The following is a 22,194-nucleotide window of genomic DNA, read 5'->3' as shown; positions in this document are numbered from 1 at the left end:
TGTCGGAGGTCAGTGCCACAATGTTTCGCATGCTCAACGGTGATCATCACAGTCTCAGCTCAAATGTTGCTAACCAAACTGTCTTTGCGTTCATACACTATGCTTTTCGCCAAATCATGTCCTTAGCAACACAAGCAGTACATGTATTTCAGTGTTGTTTCAAGATGGACAGTCACGTACACGTTACAGTCCACACACGTATACGTACATGTGGCAAGTGACATTATAAAGGTGCGATAAGACACCCAGCCCTCTCATCCAAATATACGACTTTGACCTACTTTGCTATCAACGGTTCTGTTAGACATGATGACCCGTGAAGACACGGGTTAGAATTAGTCTTCAGCAACCCATGCTTGTCGACTAACGGGTCGGGTGGTCAGACTTGCTGACTTGGCTGACACATGTCATAGTGTCCCAACTGAGTATATTGATGCTTATGATGTCAATCACTGGATTGTCCGATCCAGACTCGATTATTTACAGACCGCTGTCCCATAAAAAAATGTCTGAGTGCGGGGTTAAACAACACACAGGCAACTATGTTCTAATTACTGTTCTAGAACGACAAAAATTGTATATTGAAAGAAATAATTCTGTTTGGGAACATTTAGACGGAAAACAATTATAAGATTCTGTTGTTCTGGTGTCATATCCCAATTACGGTGATATATGATGTTTGACACTGTACAAGATGGTGTGCTTATATGATACAGGAGGTAGTCTCTTCGTGTGGCAGCCTAACATAGGATGATATCGCGATAGTCTCTGTGGATGTAGTTAATATACTGTGAATAAAACGTTAAGCGCCACCCAGTATATTTTGCCAATATAGGTTGTCTCATAGGATATCTTTCAGAAAAAAATCAACTATCATAATTTGGTTTAGTACTTTTAGTTTAAAAACAAAACCATTATGGAAATTATCTTTTCCTTTAAACAGGATGTATGCGCTTTTGGAAATACATGCATTTTGTTTTCCTCAAAAAGGTTACCTTCTTTTGAAAAGTGAAAATCAGAAATGACTGTTATATGGTCACATGATTGTCATTTTTGACAAGTGAAACCTAAGTTTAATAGTGTTGTATGAGCAGAATAGGAATAGTTATTTTGCTTTAAAACTTTGTGCCATGATACCTTTAACAAAAGTTTAATTGTAAATACAAATGTTTATGATATCCCTAAATCAGTTACCAGATGAACCTTCTCTAATTATGGATTGGTCTTCCCAATTATTTTAGCCTAACATTTCCACAGCTTCACATCTTAGTTCTGAAATAGGCTGGCGCTTAACTATATATACGCGTAATCTGATGGTGCTATGGGAAATTGTGAGAAACGCTGAAACAGTCACATAACAATATTCATAATAGAACAATATAAAGATGCGTTTACATGTATCACATTATGCTTATATTCTTATGTCCTTGTGCTATCCATACGTTCCAAATAAAGCCAATATACACATACATACATCATTGGGTCTTTCTGAAACAACTCCAGACATAAATCGGTGGTACGTGATTGCCCCCTATCCCAAACCTCTTCTCACAACGAATCGTAAATATCGCTCATTTGACTTACAGCTTGTTCAGCTTGACCTGATCAAGTGAATAATAGATCAAGTGAATAACCAGAACTGGTTGGGTCTATTATTGTGAAGGGGTGCACTTTTGTCAGTTGACTGCCAACATGTCCGAGACAACACAGCCGAGAGAAGGTCGCGCCGTTTGACATCTCAGTTTCGAGAAATCTTCAGCAATGTCCTAACTTTCTTTAAAAAAGAAGCTACAGACATATTGCAGTTGAACATGAAATAGAAAAAGTGATATCACTGCTGTGTGTAGAGAATGATAGCGAGAGTGAATTGGATTGTGAAAGTAACTGAGGTTGCAAACTAGATAGATTGTTTTTTCAGAAGTGTTGATTTCCGGGACAAGTTCTAACGAATCCATGCATGCATGATCCGCACGAAGGCAACATTAATAACATTCTCTGCTCCCCTATTTAATGAGGTTAACTCAGCCTCCCGTTTGTGCCATTTGGCCTCCCGGGTCATGAATTTGTAGAGTAGCTCATGTCAAGCTGAACAAGCTGTAGAATATAATGATGTTTGCAAGTCATGTGCTTATATATGGCGTTTCTCCGTGCGTTTTAACATCAGGTTGACGAGGGTGTCACATAAGTCAATTCGCTATGCAGAGATGCATACCATCGGCCCACCAGGAGGCACGACTCTCTTATTATTATTATCCGTGGTCTGACAGAGTAAGATAGCTCCATATTTCACTGAACTAACACTAGAGACGCATGTATGTTCTTGTGTTTTTGTCATGTATGATATTAACCCTCCTCGATATGATAAGTGAAGATTATTTGATGGAAATCCGTTCGTCGCCACACTCAGCAACATCCCAGCTATATGGCGGCGGTCTTTAAATAATCGAGTCTGTATACAGACAAACTTTATTCGGTAGATGCGACGTTTTGATACAGTTTCTTGTATCGTCTTCAAGCAAGTAAAGTTTGTATATTACTCTCCAACTTCTAAACAATGCCGCTCAAAGATGTTAATCGTGTCTGGGCCAGACAATCAAGAGATCAAAAGCATGAGCATCTAATTGGGATACGATGACATGTGTCAGCCAAGTCTGACCACCTGAACCCGTTAGTTGCCTCTTACGACAAGCATGGGTAACTGAAAATCAATTCTAACCCGGACCTTTACGGGTAGAAACCTGTTGCAATGAAGTCTTGGAACCTGCAAGCAATAACACAAGGAGGTCGGCAGTGTAGTTATACAGTTTAGTGCTGTTAAATTATGATATATAACACACTATATTAACTTTACCAAGTACAATCAAACACTGTTGTGCCGAACTTTAATATGTCGAACTTAAGGTTGTCACAAAATACAAGTTCCTTTCGTATAATTTCTATAGTCATCGTGTTGCGTTGTTTCGAAACTCGGATGACTCGAAGTATTTAGGTAAGTGCCTTAATCTTCGACACAACAGTGTTTTGTAATCCATAACACTTTCTGTAAAAAACTAGAATATCGCGTTAAAAGCCAGATGGAGATATCTTTAGGTTTACCACCGATTTGTACAAATGGTCATGACATCCTTTCACCTGCATGGCCGTGTCTACTTCAACTGGCGACTCCTGTCACAGTAACATCCCAGCTTGGTTTGGATGCACACAATGGACCAAAACACCAACCAGCGGATTCTGGCATGTATAAGGCATCTAATTATCCATGATGAGTTCACAGTCTGTTTCTGTTTCTCCACAGATAAAGTATTGTATTTCCAATTAATCACTTCAAAGGGTAGTATGTTCCACTTACTGGTACCAATTTCAAATCTAGATACAGACTTTCTGACAAGTCCACGTGAACACCTGAGGCATTAATTGTGCTTGGACCGTAATCGTTAACTGCTAGATTGCTATACTTTGCAAAATTTTATTTGATTGACATGAAACAAAACTGCAAGGATTTAATTTACCATTGATGCTTAGACATTTTACCCTTACCCTGTTGATGTTGCATTTAGAGTGTCTGTTTCCGTTTAAATAGTCCTTTCAAAAGCTTGACTTGGGACAAGGCCCGAAGTCTTATAGGTGATTCGTAAATACTGTCAAGCTGCTTCAAATATCAAGACTTAACTTTTCGAGCGAAGGACCCGAATTGCTGATTTTTTTTAACCCATGAGCTCAAGATAGCATGTACACTTCCGTTAAAAATATTGCATTCACTTCACTTCATTTGCCTCTTTCAGTGGTTCAAGACATTCCTCATCCTTTGATGGTGATGCTTGTGGGTGTTTTGCTGCATAACGTCGTACAAGAGGCTCACATAGCAGCAGTGCTGCGGAAAAGAAGGATGACACACCAAGGTACTGGAAACAGGGTATATAGGATCCGCTCAAGTCACGTAATGCACCTGAAACAAACATACGTATTCACTAAAAAATGAAGACATGACTTGTTCATGATTATTGGTCTAATACTGATGTGACGTGATGCTCTGAAGGTACTTCAAATATCTTTGACCAAAGTTTCATGTATATTGCTGACACAGGTAGATTATATTCTGCTTTTCACATTCATTCAGTTATATCAGGGTGTATCAACTTCGTGTAAGAGGAAACCCCACGTATTAGATGTTTACTGCTTTTCTTAATCCAACAAGCATGAAAATGGGGCTGACAAAGCCAGAGCCAAAATCAGTCAGAATCTCAGCTACAAACCCACTGTAATATGTATCCTACCCTCTAATTTGTGAAGCGGATTGGCAGATAACTTTACCGTGTCACGTTTTCATTGCTACATGTCTATTTCACGTTTTGGGTTTCCATAGTCCGAAGGAACAATCAATCAATGGAGACTCGAAAGAGTGAAAATGAAATGATAACAGGGTAATATGTAAGGTCTGTTACCTAAAATTGGATGTGTCAGTGCAGCTGAAAATCCTTGGAATAACACTGTAAATCCTATAGTCTTTGCCATACAGTCGATTCCCATAAAATCCACTATTAGCAATGGAAAAAGGCACGGGACGGCACATCCGAAGACGCCAACCACTACACAGTAGGCTACAAGAAGAGGATATGTGGTGTAAAACATTATAAACTGTGATGCCACTCCTACGATCAAAAGGCCAAAAGCCATGATTCGAGAGACACGAAGATATCCAAGATCAGCTACAAAACCATAAAACAGTCGACAAAAGAAGTCCAGAATTCCAGAGATAAGCAGCAGAAACGCTGCATCAGACTGACTGAGTCCCATTTCCTTCATCTGTGCCGGGAGGTAGGTTACAATGTGTCTCACAACAACACCGAACAAACAAAATGCCACAATGAGAAGAAACATTGGATTCTTAAATAAAGAAAAGTCAAATGCTTTGAAAACCTTCCGAATATTTCTAGCGATTGCGGATTTTCTGTGATTTCGATCATCGACACGTATGTCCCTTTCAGCTGCATCCAACTGTTTGGGTGTGATTATTGGGAGACTCACGAGGTCTGGGTTACTTGTGTATACCAGTTTTTCAAATTCGGAAACAGACTGCTTTATGATTCTTTTAGAACCTTCAGAGTGTGCTCTTTTCCTGAAGGAATCGTCGTCGATTTGGGGATCCAGGAATCCATTGCAGGTATCATTAACAACAACGTTACAACTCCTGGTACTTCCACCGTGAATGTCCTCTCCGCCATGGTGTGCTCCAGTAGCATCTTCATCCCTGATGACCGCTCTCACTTCAACACCACCACTGTCCACTGTATCTTCCTGCATGCGATCGGGTTTCACTCTTCTTTCATAGAAGTGAATAGGTCGATATAGGGATGCCCCTACAAATATATTCATAGTTAGACCAGTGTATATAAGCATTGTTCCTCGTATCCCATATTCGTCCAGCAGATATTGAGTAAGTATTGGGAATACACCTGCTACACTCATCGCTGAACCCGCAGCTGTTGTAGCCAGGCCTCGTCTTTTCTTGAAGTATTTTCCAATCAGCACAATACCAGGCGCGTGTGCCATTGAATTGCCCATTCCTAAAACAAAAGAATGGAAAGTGTCACTGTCGACATGCGTATGTATGAATGTGGTATGGGTGATATTGTTGGCATTGCCTGGGAGACGATATGATACCGGAGCATACAGTGCCACCTTATGCTATCTGTAGGATCTGTTTGTCTGAGTGTGGTTCGCATGGACAAAATATAATTGCCACCATCGAGATTAGGGCGTGATTCCCATCCAATCATATCATGCCAGGAGTTCCAAGAATGGCCGTATCTACAATAATCCAACAGTATCTTAGAAATTGCCAACCGCTATAACTATGCACTACCTTCCTTCTGGACGCGTTTCGAAAACGCATCTATGCTAGCATTAGACAGTAAGTTATCAGATGACCTATTTTAAAGGAAGCGTTTTTCTTCTCCTGCTATTTAGTGGACAAAAACTGGCATGGGGACGTACCTGTAAGAACACTGTGAACACATATAAGGACCAGTATGTTCGGCGCAAAGGTGGCTGCGAGAATACCCAACACATTGAGGAGTCCGCCCAACAAGACTGTCTTCCTCGTCCCGAGGAACTCCAGCACAACGTTCATAGCAATCGGTGCTAAAAGTGTAAAACCATCACAGTACACGATCATATTAATATAATAAAATCACACGGAATTTTAGACTAACGTTTAGTAAAATGGGAATTCGATGTATTTTGTAATTTGGTATTCTAGTCACTTGGATGCAGCAGTAAGATATAAGTGTGTCTGTTTCTATTTTCTGTTCGATACATGAAGCATTTATACATTCGAAAAGGCTATAGGTGCTCTTGTATCCCGAAGATCAAGATAAAAAAGACGCACTGATGAATGTCAAACATATTACATGACAAGTGGAAGAGAATTTGCCGTATCCCTCTCCAGATATGTTGTACCCTCGTGTTAAATCGCAATATATACATTAACAAGTATGAAATACGCAATTATTCTGGTTTCACTTCCTTTGTGCAAAGTGATACTGCTCAGCTTTAATTAGGGACACACAATGAATATGCGATGTCATAATCCCAAATATAATATGTGCTACAAGGACACGCAATATAAACTATTTTATGTATGTCGTATATAACCGTTGTTATGGACATGTACTGAACACAGATCATTAACAGAACTTTACAATTTAAGGCACGAGAAACATATAGCTTTTCGTATTTTTGTTTATGGCTGGTCATTAGCTACGAACGGTCTGCTTACACATTAGGCTGATGGTCATCGCTTTCACCCCAAGGACAAGGGTTGTCTCCGTGGTAGATGCACCAAACATCTCAAGGTATTCCACAAAGAACAGCGCCATGGATCGGTTGTATCCACCCGTCAGCAGAGCATTCAGGAAACACCCTTAAATAAATATATTTTTTACCATTGTTATTTTTTTGTGAGGGACGATGGAAATTCTCATGTGGACATACGCTGGACTGCCAAACACCATACATAACGTGCTAAACAAAACACAAACGCAGAATGATCATTTATTATGGCTAAAACAAAAGAATGGAAGGTGTCACTGTCGACATGCGTATATATGTATGTTGTATGGGTGATATTGTTCGCATTGCCTAGGAGACGATATGCTACCGGAGTATACAGTGACACCTTATGCTATCTGAAGGATCTGTTTGTCTGAGTGACCCTTTATTTATTTCCAGATTTTCACACATACCTCGATACAAAGCATACGAATAAACCTGGGAAAGATTAAGGAACAACTGTACTTTCATGTGTACTTTCATCAGTACATATGTTTGAGTTATACGCACCTGTAAGTATTCATGAATGTATACGTACCTCCGAGTATCGCCCAAGCCCATCCTCTGTCTATAGGTAGTATTGTGTTATCATCTTCTGGAGGTTTTACTTCAGTTTTCACACTCTTCCCTTTGTCGTCATCTCCATGATCATTACTCATTGCCATAACTTCAAAACGACTGTGTGTAGTAATACACTCGTTATCTATGTTACATAATAATATGCACAGCAAGTCTGTCATTGGCATAGTAAGGTCAAATGCAGCCCATGTGATCTACGGCTGTTATCGGAGTGTCCTATCTTATGACGTAAGGTCAACTTGTGATAGCATTGAGGTTTTCTCGTGCCATCTGAATTCGAAAACTGGTATCATTCATTCACGTCAGTTTTCATTGGTAGGTACATCGGTAGGTAGACAGTTAGGTAGGTATGTCGATATCTTTGCACGTACGTAAAGGAGACATAAATGCAGGTTCAGAAATACAGGGCAGATGACAGATAATGTAAAACACGAATGAATTCTACAGTACTGCAGTACGTAGATAGGCGTGAATATACCAAGTCGATTCAATTACTCTGTGGACTAGAAAGTGAAGTTTTACGTTACTCTTACACGTCCCATGTATACTGTACTGGTGTCTGTACAACTATACAATACATATATTGCAGTCTGACGTCAGAGATATCAGAGCGGTATATACGATCTCTCGAAATCGCAATTGTGGAATTCGGTAGATAAAACCACAGAGGCTACCATTGGACTTTTTTAACCTACTTCATTATCTAATCAGAGTGTCCTTTGCTGGAGGAAGAATGACTGTTACATTTAGCTGCTCATACTTTATGGAAGAGTGTAAATGTTCAAAATATAATAATAATTAACGAAACGTTGATGATGACTGTGTTCAAATTGCTTTGCCAGCTGTTAACCAACGCGGGTGTCACTTGTTGGGGTTTGGTGTGATGTTTATCTCCTTTGGAGTTCCTTCATGAAAATCTCGATGTTTTTGGTTTTGTTGGGTTTTTTATCCCCAAATCAGGTATACAGAGTAATTATACAGTGCATCTAGAAATATGTAAGCAGGTGTACATTTTTGATACAACTGGGTTCTCCAATTATTACATGTAAAATATCACAAGTTAGACGAAGTCATGTTAGACAAGTGCAAATGTAAATGTGTCTTATTGCAGAGAGGGTTATATGATTTAATAGTGGGTCTTTTTCTAAAATACCAGACCAAACAAGGAATTTTGTCAGTTGCAGTTCTTGTATGTTTTGAATAATCCAATCCCAAGGTCATTCCAAAAGGTTTTGGTTCCATCACATTTCCAGTATACACGGCATAAGTTCTCATTCACATCATTCCAAAAGAGCATATTTCATTGTCAACCAGTTTCATCTTCACCAATTTACATTTCAATTCACATTTATAGAAAAACGTCCACGGCGCTTATTAGAGACCAGGCGCTTATTAGAGGCCAGGCGCTTAATAAAGACCCGGCACTTATTAGAGGAAGTACGGTGCTTGAAATATATATACATCGTCTGCACTGCACATGTGTGGATGTGCAGAGTGCTGGTATATGTACATAGTACAGGTGGGTAAGTACATATGTGAGTCTCCAGGGTAGGCCCGCTGATATCTCTTGCCGCAGTTCAGCGTTGACATTGATACCCCAGTCAGATATGTTATGTCGTCTCCCACCAGTACAGTGTGTCAATACCCACAGGGGCGTGTCACGCTTAGAAACAGCGTTAGAAAGGCATATAGGTAAATATACCCTACCCTAGTACTATATAAAAGGAAAGGGATGTAACGACGGAACCACCCCCTCCTCAATCTAAGTTAGATTTCACCACGTAAACTATTTTGTAAGGCCCCGTCGAGGCCTACGGATCAAAAGCGAGATGATTTCCCTACAAAATGAGCTATAAATGGTCACAATCGGATCATTATTTCAAAAGTTGTACGCCTGAGTAGTAAATTTGTAAGAATACTTTTAGAGGTTAAATATTTATAAATATAATTTCCTAAAAATGAATCAATAGTGAACTATTTGTGTGTAGCCACGATCGTACGAGCAGTTTGGTAACTGTAGACCTAATGGGATCAGCTGCAGCGTGACAATGAAGTAATGTCACAACATTATGTAAGTGATATATGTGAATCGGCTTGTCTACATATAACGGTTTTCACAAGCCGATAAGGAAGAAGGTCATAATTGTATTTTACAATGATTTTCTCATACACAATTAAAAACTGATAACCGAGTTAACCATAGCGTTAGGAGTCAAGATGAGTGGATCTTCAATTCACAGAGTTTTTAATTACCATGTTTATGAACACGAGTTACCCGTCTGTACTGGGAACAAGGCTGGGTATGTAGACTAAGTGACGTCACTGTGTAAGGTAGTGGTAGGATTCACTGGATGTCAGCTTTCTAATTATTTATATCAGATTGGCCACATTCTACTCCGCATCTTGCTGCAGTTCATTGCTGTAGTTCATCGGGAGTTGCAGACGCATCACATACTTCCAGAAATAACCCTCAAGTAGTCTACCATCCAAAGAAAGGAAACCGTGCAGGTTAACAGTAAAACAATTCAAACTAGGACAATGTTTGTGATGATGTTAACCGAAACCGAAATAATCATATAAAGAGGTTTCTATAAAGCTGTTTCTCTTGCATTTTTATTGCCATTATTCCTGATAGCTCATTTATGCAAATGAATTAATAAAGGGACGTTATTAACAAAAGTGTCAAGGCAAACTTTCAAATGCAAATCTTAGGTATTATGTCCAACGCTACATGGCATACTATGGCACCATTTGATGTGGCCCATCATTATATAGTCATGGTGTTTCGGTTGTTTCGACACAGTGTCTGTAATTCAGGACACATTATGTACAAGTGTAGAATACCGTGTTCTGAGCCAGTGGGTGACGTGTGCTGGATTACCACCGCTTTGTACATCTGACATACTGTCACCTACATGACCATGCCTATTGACCATGCCTACTGCAACTTGCATACCAGTTTGGTTGTGATGCAAACATTAAATTGACCCAAAACACCAACGATCGGATCCTGGCACCAATATTTGTGCACGATCAAATCACAGTCATAATCACAGAAATAATCACATGCACATAAATATGGCATCACTTCAAGTGGGAGTATGATCTACTTACTAGTGCCAATTTCCAATTTTGATACACGGCATTTGAATAGAACAACTGAGGCACATTAACTGAGCTTTGACCGTAATCATTAACTGCCAGGTTGCTTTTCTTTCGTTGAACTGATAAACAAACTGTTATTTGATTAACATAAAACAACACTACCAGGTTTACTATTAAGGTTTAGCCATTTTACCCTTCAAACCTGTTGATGTTGTATGTTGAGTGAGTGAATTAACACTTTGAGCATAGGATCCAAATTGTTGGGTTTTATAGCACATACACTTAGGGCAAGTAAACACTGAGCATATGCATGAGAACTTCAGTTGCCTATTTCAGTGGTTCCAGACATTCTTCATCCTTTGAAAGTGATCCTTCCGTGGTTTTTGCTGTATAATGTCGTACAAGAGGCTCGCATAGCAACTGTGCTGCGGCAAGCAAAGATGTCGCACCAAGGTACTGGAAACAGGGTAGATAGGATCCGGTCAAATCACGTAATGCACCTGAAAACACACACACCTGTCTACTAGAAAAAATGAAGACATGACTTGTTCAACACGGTCTAATAATGACATGACGTGATGTTCATGTAGATTGCACACACAAGTACATTATATTTTGTTAGGAATGCGTTTGGCTTCACGCCGCTTTTCAGATTAATTCATTTACATCCGGGAGTGTCAACTTCGTGTAAGAAGAAACCTAGAAGTATTGGATGTTTACTGCATTTATGAAACCAAAAACCGTACAAATGGAGCTAACGAAGCCAGAACAATAAGCAGTAAGACTCTCAGATACGAAACCACGATCATAGGTGTCCTACTTTGTACAGCGGATTGCGGCGCCTTGTTAGAATTGTCCTTTGGATTGCTACATGCTTATTGGACATGACAGGGTTTGATATTATGGGTTTCCACTGTCCGACAATGGATGTCGACTAGAAATCGTCAAAATGAAATGATAAGAAGGTAATTTGTAAGGTCTGTTACCTAAAATTGGATGGGTCAGTGCAACTGCAAATCCTTGGAATAACGCTGTAAATCCTAGAGTCTTTCCCATACAGTCGACCCCCATGAAATCCACTATTACCAATGGAAGAAGGCACGGGAAGGCACATCCGAAGACGCCAACCACTACACAGTAGGCTACAAGAAGAGGATATGTGGTGTAGAACATTATTAACTGTGATGCCACTCCTACGATCAAAAGGCCAAAAGCCATGATTTGACAGACACGAAGATATCCAAGATCAGCTACAAAACCATAAAACAGTCGACAAAAGAAGTCCAGAATTCCAGAGATGAGCAGCAGAAACGCTGCATCAGACTGACTGTATCCCATTTCCTTCATCTGTGCCGGGAGGTAGGTTGGGACGTGTCTCACAACAACACCGAACTGACAGAATACCATAATAAGAAGAAACATTGGATTCTTAAATAAAGAAAAGTCAAAAGCTTTGAAAACCTTCCCAATATTTCTCGCGATTGATGATTTTGGGTCGTCCACACGTATTTCCTTCGAAACTGCATCCAAAAGTGTGGGTGTGATTATTGGGAGACTCACGAGGTCTGGGTTACTTGTGTATACCAGTTTGTCAGACTCTGAATCAGACTGCTTTATGGTCCTTTTAGAACCTTCGGAGTATGCTCTTTTCCTGAAGGAACCGTCGCTTTGGGGATCAAGGACTCCATTGAAGGTGTCATTAACAACAACGTTACAACTCCTGACACTTCCATTGTGAATGTTCTCTGTGTGTTTCGTGTGTCCATTGTCAGACCAAGTAGCATCATTATTCCTGATGTCCTTTCTTACTTCAGAACCACCACTGTCCACTGTATCTTCCTGCATGCGTTCGGGTTTCACTCTTCTTGCATAGAAGTGAAGAGGTCGAAACAGGGATGCCCCTACCCATATATTCATAGTAAGACCAGTGTATATGAGTGTTGTTCCCCGAACGCCATATTCATCAAGCAGATATTGAGAAAATATTGGGAATACACTTGCTAAACTCATCGCTGAACTTGCAGCTGTTGTAGCCAGGCCTCGTCTTTTCTTGAAGTATTTTCCAATCAGCACTAAAGCTGGTGCATGTATCATTGAATTCCCCATTCCTGAAACAGAAGAATAGGTGTTGTCATTGTATACTTGTACGGATTGTGGTATGGGATATATTGTCTTGGTGACGATATAATATTGGAACACACAGACACTGTCACTTTATGCTATCTGATGGATCTGTTAGAGTTTAGTTCGTAAAGATGCAAAATCAAGATTAGGACATGATACAAGTCCTCATTTCATGGAGGTTCCAAGAACTGTCTACTCTCCTAAGACCTATAGGCGTACAGTACCTTGGAGTTTGGCAAACGCTATCATTGTGCACTGTCCGTCCATTTGGGAGCCTTTCGAGAACACCATCTAAGCAGTTATCAGAGGACCTATTTTAAAGGAACTGTTTTTCTTTCCTACTATTTAGTGGACACAAGACTTGCATAAGCACATACCTAAAAGAACGCTGTGAACACATATGATGACCATTATGTTGGGCGCGAAGGTGGCTGAGAGAATAGCTAACACTGTGAGGAGTCCGCCCAACATGACTGTCTTCCTCGTCCCGAGAAACTCCAACACAACGTGCATAGTAACCAGTGCTAGAAGAGTAAAGCCATCACAGAGCATAAACATATCTATATAATATAATCACACTGGTTATATAAAGAACCTTCAGCCAAATTACAATTCAGTGTAAGGTACCAGGAACAGGATATAGCTGTGCATCCGTTTATTTTATAACATTTATACATTCGAAAATGTTATAGGTGATCTTGCATTCTGAAGATAGAGACACAATCACACATTTGATGAATTACCTAAATATAGCATGACTGGCAGTTGAACCGGAGATTTCCAAATATCAATCGCGCCCTTCCTATTACAAATATGTTTTATCTCCATGTTGAATCACAGGATACATTACCTCGTCAGAAATACACATTTAGTCCTCATTTGCACTTCCTTGGTGCAATTTAATATCAACCCGGTTGATATAGGTTCATCATGAAGGACACACGGGATAAATTGTCTTATGCATTCCGTATGTAGAAATGTGTAAGTACGTATACACCAGTGAAAACACGGAGTAGAAACATAATTTGACAAGTAAGCGTCACGTATATATTGAGCAGCATTTTTGGCTTATGGTCAGTAGTGGCATTAATTTGTGGACGCATTAATCTCAAGATTAAACTTTTTTTCAGATTAGTTAAGATTGGTCTGCTTACACATTAGGCTGTAGGACATCGCTTTCACCCCAAGGATTAGGGTTGTCCTTGTTGTAGATGCACCAAACATTTCAAGGTATTCCACAAAGAACAGCGCCATAGATTGGTTGTATCCACCCATTAGCATAGCATTCAGGAAACATCCTGAAACAGATACTTTACGAATGTGTCATACAACCACTGGATTGTCTGGTTTGTTTACAGACAACATCGTACAGCTGTGAGGTGAGGTGAGGTGAAATTGAGTTAATATTGTTAACACTTTGAGTTTACAATAGGTATTGACGTTATAAGAATATTGTTGAAAGAAAGGGGTAAACGAGAGAGCGCATGGTTCACTACCACAGCAGAATGATTGAAACTGAGTTCGTCAGTCAGTGGCTGAACTAGTGAGTATAGCGATAAAGCAAGACACCACACTAGTCTGTATTTGGATTGTTACAGAATTTGGTGTAAAAGCACGTCTCTGACATCGATGCAGGATAACCTGACATATCATATCTGTTAGCAAGTAGGAATAACCATTCAGGTGAGGTGAGGTGAAGTTGGGTTTTACGTCGTGCTTGAGAATATTTCGCTCATATGACGACGTGCATGCGTGTGTATGTGTGTGTGTGTATGTGCGGCTGCTTGTACTAGCCCAGACTGAGATACCATGCCGCAGTGAAGCATGAATACCCAACTCAGACACAGTTTTCTGACTCCGAGCCGACCAGTCCTTGTTGTACCCATTAATGCCGAGCGCCAGGCAGGGACCAACAAGTACCATATTTTAACGTCTTTTGGTATGACGTGGTCGGGGATCGAACCCGCGACCTTCCGCTCTCCGGGCGGACGCTCTAACCACTACACCACGGAGGCGGTCTCGTACAGCTGTAATACTGCTTAAACAAATATATACTCATGATATAGTCACAATTGTACAATCGGCTCTGCTTGTAGCAGAGATTTTCTGTGGATGTGGAAAGGGTCATGTCGCTTCTATTTGTATGAGAATGGGCAATGCTTTGAGGAAATACGCTCGACTGTCGAGAAACATATTATATCCTAAACTCAAAACAAATGTGCAGCACCGGAAAGTTAATACAGGATTATGTTCGAGCTCTATACACTTACAACCAATGTATACGTACCTCCCAGTATCGCCCAAGCCCATCCTCTGTCTATAGGCAGTAAGTTGTTATCCTCATCTGGATGATGTGTTTCTGAGTTCCCAACCTTCCCGTTGTGGTCACCCTCTTTACCGTTACTCATTGCTATAACTTCAGGAAGACTGTGTGTACCAAGCCACCTGTCACCTCACCCTTGACAAAGCCGACACTCTAAGCAGTCCCTGTCATAGTAAGGTCAGAGACATCCCGGGTGACCTACTGCTGTTATCGGGCTGGACGTGTCGGTGGCGTGTCCTGTCTCATGTCGCAAAGTAGATTTGTGTCAATACCGACAGGTGCTTTCATGTCATCTGTGTCCGAAAACGGGTTTCTTTCGTTCACATTGGTTTACACACGTATTTATGTGTGTGCTTTGTTTGCGTGCATGCAAAGCGGCGTGTTCTTGCGTGCGTGCATGCGTGTGTGTGTGAAGCAATGTAATGGATCAGAGGCAACGTGGCTGGGCAAAATCATATTTTTCATAGATATCATATTTTTCAGGGCACCCGTGAAGAGCCGCTTCCTCCTGGTGGGTGCTGGGTGACGCAAAGCGCTCTTCAATCCCCGTGTGGCCCCGGGGGCATAGTGGTCCACAGCACCCAATTGCTGGTCTTTAGACCGAATTGGGCAGCCCGTTTGCCGTGGATCCCAGTGGTGGCCTCTTACCACAAGCATGGGTTACTGAAGATCAATTCTAACCCGGATCTTCACGGATCGTATAACCGATTAGCCTAAGGTCGAGCTCTTCCAGAACAACGACTTTACGGTATGATAAATAGAAATGAGAAAGAGGTCTTCTAAAAACAGGAGAATAAAATAATAATGGACAACGTTGAAGAAGGGTGATAAGGCACACAGAACAAAAATACTACCTGATTTAGAAAAATCACAACCTTCTAATAACCATTCTGTTTCATAGCTTTTAATTATTGCATCATACTTCCAAGCATATATAATACAGTACACTTCACGCTGGCGATTATGTGCCTCACTCTGAGAATGTGGGTTCGAATCCCAGATGGGACTCAACCCCAAAACATATTAAGTTCTGGAGGTGTAAATAAAAAACGCGCAATACCAAATATAACGTATACTGTGGTACATGATTATCATAACTGCTATCCTGACAACCCTTTTTAATTGTCAATAGCAACAGCAGAAATATTTGGAGACCGGCCCAAATCAGATGACATTTGCACCTGTCAAAATACACGGGCCGGTTTGAGGTCACAGGGACAGGTGTTATGTACATGTACTTACCTCAGACCCCGGCCGATTCATACCTTCGTGCCAACAGTCACGTTTATGTCCATTTTATCTGTAGAATTACCTTTTTGGGTTATCCACAGTATCAGTAAGAATAGGTTAGTTTAAGTTAATTGTTTTTCCTAACTGCGTTTTACACAGTTATTTCATTGCATTTATTGATGAAGCCAAGAATTCTCTTCTAGCGATTGCAATACTTCAGTTGGACATGCTGAATGGTCTGGAAATAACAGTGCCAAATATAAGTTTGATTCCCACTTTCAGAGATAAGCCTAACATGTCATGTAACTTAGCAACTGTGCATAACTGCCAATGATTTAAGAGCGAATAAAATGAAAACTTCACAAAAAGAAAATATGACATGATATATTCAGTGAGTGAGTGAGTGAGTTTAGGTTTACGTCGCATTCAGCAATATTCCAGCTATATGGCGGCAGTCTGTAAATAATCGAGTCTGGGCCAGACAATCCAGTGAGCAACAGCATGAGCATCGATCTGTGTAATTGGGAACCGATGTCATGTGTCAACCAAGTCAGCGAGCCTGACCACTCGATCCCGTTAGTCGCCTATACGACAAGCATGGGTTACTGAAGATCAATATTCTAACCCGGACCTTCACGAGTTTGATATATTCTGTAACGAATGCAGGTTCCATAGCAACCGACTTATCAGTAACAACGGGTACGCCACATTTTGATCTGGACTATGAATCAAGAATGTGTCAAATCTTTCACTCTCGACTCAGGATGTGGCTACTTGCATGCCCACGTGTGCGACAGACAGATCTCAGTGTTCCTGTGGTTCAATACGTAAGGATAATACTTATTACCTCTGTAAGAAATATAACATCCGAGATCAAATTCATACTTTTATACCGTGGAATCTAACCTCACTTCTGTACTGCATGGAAATTCCGCAGAAACCGTAGACGTTAAGATTTTGGCATCTGTTCATGATTTCATTGAACAGGCAACAAGATTTTATATTGATCCCTGAAATATATACGAATATGTAGCTTATTCCTCTTAGTCCTCATACCCGACAGGGGCGGTGGGGTAGCCTAGTTGTTAAAGCGTTGGCTCGTCACGCCGAAGATCCACGTTCGAATCCCCACATGGGTACAATGTACGAAGCCCATTTCTGGTGTTCCCCGCCATGATGTTGCTTGAATATCGCTAAAAGCGGCGTAAAACCAAACTCAGTCAGTCATACCCGACACACCTCCATCATATTCACTGGTATTATCTATTATTGGCTATATATTTCTACCTTGATTGTACTAATTCTCTTTTCGTTTCTAATTTGTGTATTACTTGAGCAGTATTTATGTAAATCGCAATACTTGTTTACCAATCCAGTCCGTTTACAAGTTGCGGAAACAAAATATGAATGTTTAAACCATTTAATCAAGATATTGCCGTTTCATTCGTTTCGTCCTATCTTTTAAACAAAACAAAGTGCGAGATTTAATTTTTGTCGGAGAATCAAATATCATTTCAGATTGTTTATATTTGTCATGTATCCAACAAGCATTTTTATCCTACCGACGGCTGCTTTTTCATGCTCTGATAATCATACTGTCACAAAAAGCATGTTCTCATGACATATTCTTCCAATTATATATCGACGTGTGTGCGTGCGTGAGTGTGCGTGCGTGCGCGTGCATGCGTGTGTGCGTGGGTGTGTGTCCGCTTTTGTCCAAACGTCTATAGTGCTTCTTCACTTAGAGGGGCGGTGGGGTAGCCTAGTGGTTAAAGCGTTCGCTCGTCAAGCCGAAGACCCGGGTTCGATTCCCCACATGGGTACAAAGTGTGAAGCCCATTCCTGGTGTCCCCCGCCGTGATATTGCTGGAATATTGCTAAAAGCGGCGTAAAACCATATTCACTCACTCACTCTTCACTTAGATACTCATTTCTCTGATTGTTATCTTCACATGTATTATACCGACACTGAATACTGATTTCTCCAGCAGGACCCGTGAAGATCCGGGATAGAATAGGTCTTCAGCAACCCATGTGCTTGAACACTACTTGGCTAAGAGGCGATAACGGGATCGGGTGGTCATTTATTATATGTCACGATTGCGCAGATCGATGAACCTGCTGACTCGATTATTTGCCAAATCAGTGCGGCCTTCAATGTATGTCCAGCAGATGGCAAAGTAACAGGTGTCACAAGATCAAAATGCTCTCCCTATATATACTCAGAAATATACGTGACAGGTCATGTGATTGGGTAGACTGAGCCGGGGCTCCAGAGGTCGTTTCAAATCAGTTAACCAAACCGGGTGATAAGTAGTCAGTCTCACTGCAAAATACTTCAAACCGTTGCTTCACGTTGCATTCATATACACTGACGTACATCACGATCACAACTAGGATGGGGTAAGGGGTAATATGATCGTATAGGTTGACACCATTCGCTGTGTCGAGTTGGGTCGTGGGTTATGGGTTGTGGTTTGTGGGTTGTGGGTTCGAGTTCCCGTATCGACGCGGTAATGTTTCACGGTTTGACAATATGTCTCAGGGTCTTAAGGTTCTCAGGTGATCTGTTATCTCATCGGGTCTTTCATTCCTCATCGACAGTCGTACACCTACATATGTAAGATCAGTAAACCAAAGGTGTTATCAAGAAAAGAATATCAATGATGACAAAACTTAATTAAATGCTACTATTTGACAAACATGACACTTTAGGTGTGAATTTGTGTATATCCTCATCTGTTTATCGTTATTTCAGGTAAATCTCATGTTAAGTTTGTCGTTATACACACAACTTCAAAAGCCTTTTTGAAAGTACTAATGGTGTGAGATCTACTGCTATTTTATGAATTTTATACCAACGGACATCGTGTCTTTGAGACTTGTTGTTCTATATTTATCTATATCAATATCTCCCAGTAGATGATCTGTGTCCATCGTTCATCATTCTCATTGCAGGATGGGTGGATTAGAACTAATGGTGAGGTGATTTCAAAGCTATTGTTTGTTCCACTCTTGACTGTTGACCTTACGTTAGGCGAGTGGTGTGAGCCAGCCAAGTCTCTTCAGGAAATGAACTGCGCTCACCTCTGAACTATTTCAGCATAAATGTATCTGTATTTATCCAAATGTATATCGTGATTTTCCTGGTTCAGTTTCTTATGAATGCTGTTAGTGTTTAGTAGCGAAGGTGTCATTCCAAAATAGTAAATGCTCCTCAACGTTAGATTTTATTCCTAATCCTTGTGAAATGTGAAAGTGTTACATATACTTATACTGTGGTGCTTGTACCTATACATCTTGTGTAATATGATTGATCCTCATTCGGTAAACGTATCATCCAAATGAAACTGAATAAGATTTTGAGAATGCACCAAGTGAATAATGGCAAAAGAAGTAATGTTCATGTTAGCTGGATTGTTACACTCACTGGTAAAGTCTGGAACTAACTATATACAACTCAACTCCCCATTGCTCTGGGGTTTTCTGGATCAGGTGTGTGTAATATGAGTACAATACCTGCTGGAAGCGTACGAACACGCGGTTAAAGCGTTTCGGGTTTTTAACAGGCCATGTTTATTACGTGTAGTTTGTATGCATGTCAGGTAAACACAATGAGTTATTCTGCTTCCAAAATTAGAATGAACACATTTTATAATGAACGTACGTGTGCATGAACGAAAGATACATACATCACATTGGGGAATGTATACTCCCAATCAACTCACATTACACATGAACATGAACGAAATATACATAGATCACATATACTTGAAATTATACTCCAAACCAACTCACATGAACATTAACGAAGTATAAACACATCACATATACGTCAATTAATACTCCAAAAACAACTCACATTATATATGAACATGAAAGAAATATACACTCAATAGATATACGGGGATTTATCTAACTACAAACCAACTCACATTATTCATGAACATGTACAAAGCACCACACATCACATATACGGGATCTTATACTCCGAACTAACACACATTATGTAGGAACGAAATATACACACTTCACATATACGGGATTTTATACCCCCAGTCAACTAACATTGTACATGAACATAAAGGAAATATACATAGATCACATATACTTGAAGTTATACTCCAAACCAACTCACATTATTCATGAATATGAACGAAATATACACACATCACACATACTGGAATTTGTACTCCAAGCCAACTCACATGAACATGAATAAAAATTACACACATCGCACATACATGAATTTATACTCCCAGCCAACGCACTTTATTCATAAACATGAACGAAATATATACACATTAGATATACGGGAATTTATACTCCAACCCAACTCACATTATTCATGAACGAAATGTACACACATCAAATATACAGGAATTTATACTCCAACCCAACTCACATTATTCATGAATATGAACGAAATATACACTCAATAGATATACTGGAATTTATACTCCCAATCAACTCACCTTATTCATGAACGAAATGTACACACATAACATATACGGGAATTTATACTCCAAACAAACTCACATTATTCATGAAGGAATATACGCAGATCACATATAAAGGAATTTATGCTCCAAACCAACTCGCATTAACACTAACGAAATATACACACATCACATATACATGAATTTATACTCCCAACCAACTCACATTGTTCATGAACATGAACGAAATATGCACACATTAGATATACATGAAATTTATACTCCCAACCAAAATTATACATATACATGAACGAATGATACACACACACATATACGGGGTCACGATATGGCTGAAATATTGCCGATGTAACGCTAAATATTAACGCAGTCACATATACGGGATTTTCTGCTCCTAATTCACATTATACATATACAAGAACGAAAGATACACACATGTCACATATACGGGAATCTTTTCTCCCAACCAACTCAGATTATATATAAACGAAATATACACACATCACACATACTCGTATTTATACTCCCATCCAATTTACATGATGCATGAACATGAACGAACCATCACATATCACATATACGGGAACTTATACCCTCGTCCATCACATATACGGGAACTTATACCCTCGTCCTAATTAATATGTACATGTATAGGCTGGAGCGGCAATATTACATATTGTTATTCTATCCTCATAATGAAATACCTCAATAATGCACTTAATGCCAGACACTGAACATTTAGTTCCAGATATAAAACCTTTTTATCTCAAGTCCTAAACACAAAAGAAACCCAGACCAGCTAGCCAGACACACACGATGAACCTTAACAGCAGAGCGTCCAGCACATCACGAATAGGTACCATGCGCACCCTTGACCCCGTGGCAAAGAGGAATGTCTTCATTAGTGAGTGACTACATAGTAACCATAGCACTCGGTATATATACTGATCACAGACAGCTTGACCGGGAAGTAGGGGTCTTATTGTGGCTGGATCGCAGATCTGGCAAAAGCATTTTAAGTAATTATACGACTTTCGCTGTGCCGTGATAGATATTTGTATACAGTATGACATTAGCGATTTTTCTGTAGATGTATCTTTGTTAGAATATGATCAAGTGCAATTCAAATGTAAGCTCTTTACATTGTTGCGTTGTAACGCATTTTGCTGAAGGATGTTATCAGGAAACCTTCATGAAGGTTGTGTGTAGCGTCGGTGAGCAGAGTACCTGGAGAATCTATTCTCGCGGTCAGACACACAGCTGATAGACGCTAGTAGAATAACAGAGCAAATAGTACTATCAGCAGTTGGATGGCGCTCTTTCATAAGTGGCTGTTTGTTCAATACGAGCTCGAGCCCCCAGAACAGCTGACGCATGAGACCTGTGAAAACGTGGATGTAATATGTGCTCAGTATTCATTCCGTAACCAGTAAGTATTGCATTCTTAAACTTTCTGTCCTTGTAGTTGACCATAATTAGATCAATACACGTATAAATGAAATGGCTCTTCATGACGAATACTTGGCCCTGGTTATAGATGTATCA

General features: G+C 40.1%; 2 protein-coding genes across 2 annotated transcripts; both read right to left on the bottom strand.

Moving 5' to 3' along the window:
- Positions 1-3,474: 3,474 nt before the first annotated feature.
- Positions 3,475-7,514, bottom strand: LOC124269615 (monocarboxylate transporter 1-like). Its single transcript, XM_046704644.1, has 5 exons — positions 7,370-7,514; positions 6,779-6,922; positions 5,995-6,141; positions 4,443-5,642; positions 3,475-3,946 (listed from the first exon to the last, which is right to left on the bottom strand). Exons 1-5 carry the CDS (start codon positions 7,494-7,496, stop codon positions 3,756-3,758), a joined length of 1,809 nt encoding a protein of 602 aa, XP_046560600.1. The 5' UTR covers positions 7,497-7,514; the 3' UTR covers positions 3,475-3,755.
- Positions 7,515-11,645: 4,131 nt separating this feature from the next.
- On the bottom strand, positions 11,646-15,047 carry LOC124269614 (monocarboxylate transporter 4-like). The gene is made up of 5 exons (XM_046704643.1): positions 14,927-15,047; positions 13,794-13,937; positions 13,017-13,163; positions 12,076-12,623; positions 11,646-11,657 (listed from the first exon to the last, which is right to left on the bottom strand). The coding sequence occupies exons 1-5, from the start codon at positions 15,045-15,047 to the stop codon at positions 11,646-11,648; spliced, it is 972 nt and encodes a 323-aa protein (XP_046560599.1).
- Positions 15,048-22,194: the final 7,147 nt, after the last annotated feature.

The sequence above is a fragment of the Haliotis rubra genome, unplaced genomic scaffold, assembly GCF_003918875.1.
Source record: "Haliotis rubra isolate DU_JTF1 unplaced genomic scaffold, ASM391887v1 Scf146, whole genome shotgun sequence".
NCBI lineage: Eukaryota > Metazoa > Mollusca > Gastropoda > Lepetellida > Haliotidae > Haliotis > Haliotis rubra.
This window is presented reverse-complemented; position numbering and strand designations above follow the sequence as displayed.

Coding starts and splice junctions, on each gene's coding strand:
- LOC124269615 (XM_046704644.1), bottom strand. CDS start 7,496: ATGGCAATGAGTAATGATCATGGAGATGACGACAAAGGGAAGAGTGTG. Junction 6,923..7,369: donor GGCTTGGGCGATACTCGGAG/GTACGTATACAT, acceptor TATTTATTTAAG/GGTGTTTCCTGAATGCTCTG. Junction 5,643..5,994: donor TGTTCACAGTGTTCTTACAG/GTACGTCCCCAT, acceptor ATCGTCTCCCAG/GCAATGCCAACAATATCACC.
- LOC124269614 (XM_046704643.1), bottom strand. CDS start 15,047: ATGAGTAACGGTAAAGAGGGTGACCACAACGGGAAGGTTGGGAACTCA. Junction 13,938..14,926: donor GGCTTGGGCGATACTGGGAG/GTACGTATACAT, acceptor TATCTGTTTCAG/GATGTTTCCTGAATGCTATG. Junction 13,164..13,793: donor GATGTCCTACAGCCTAATGT/GTAAGCAGACCA, acceptor TTACTCTTCTAG/CACTGGTTACTATGCACGTT.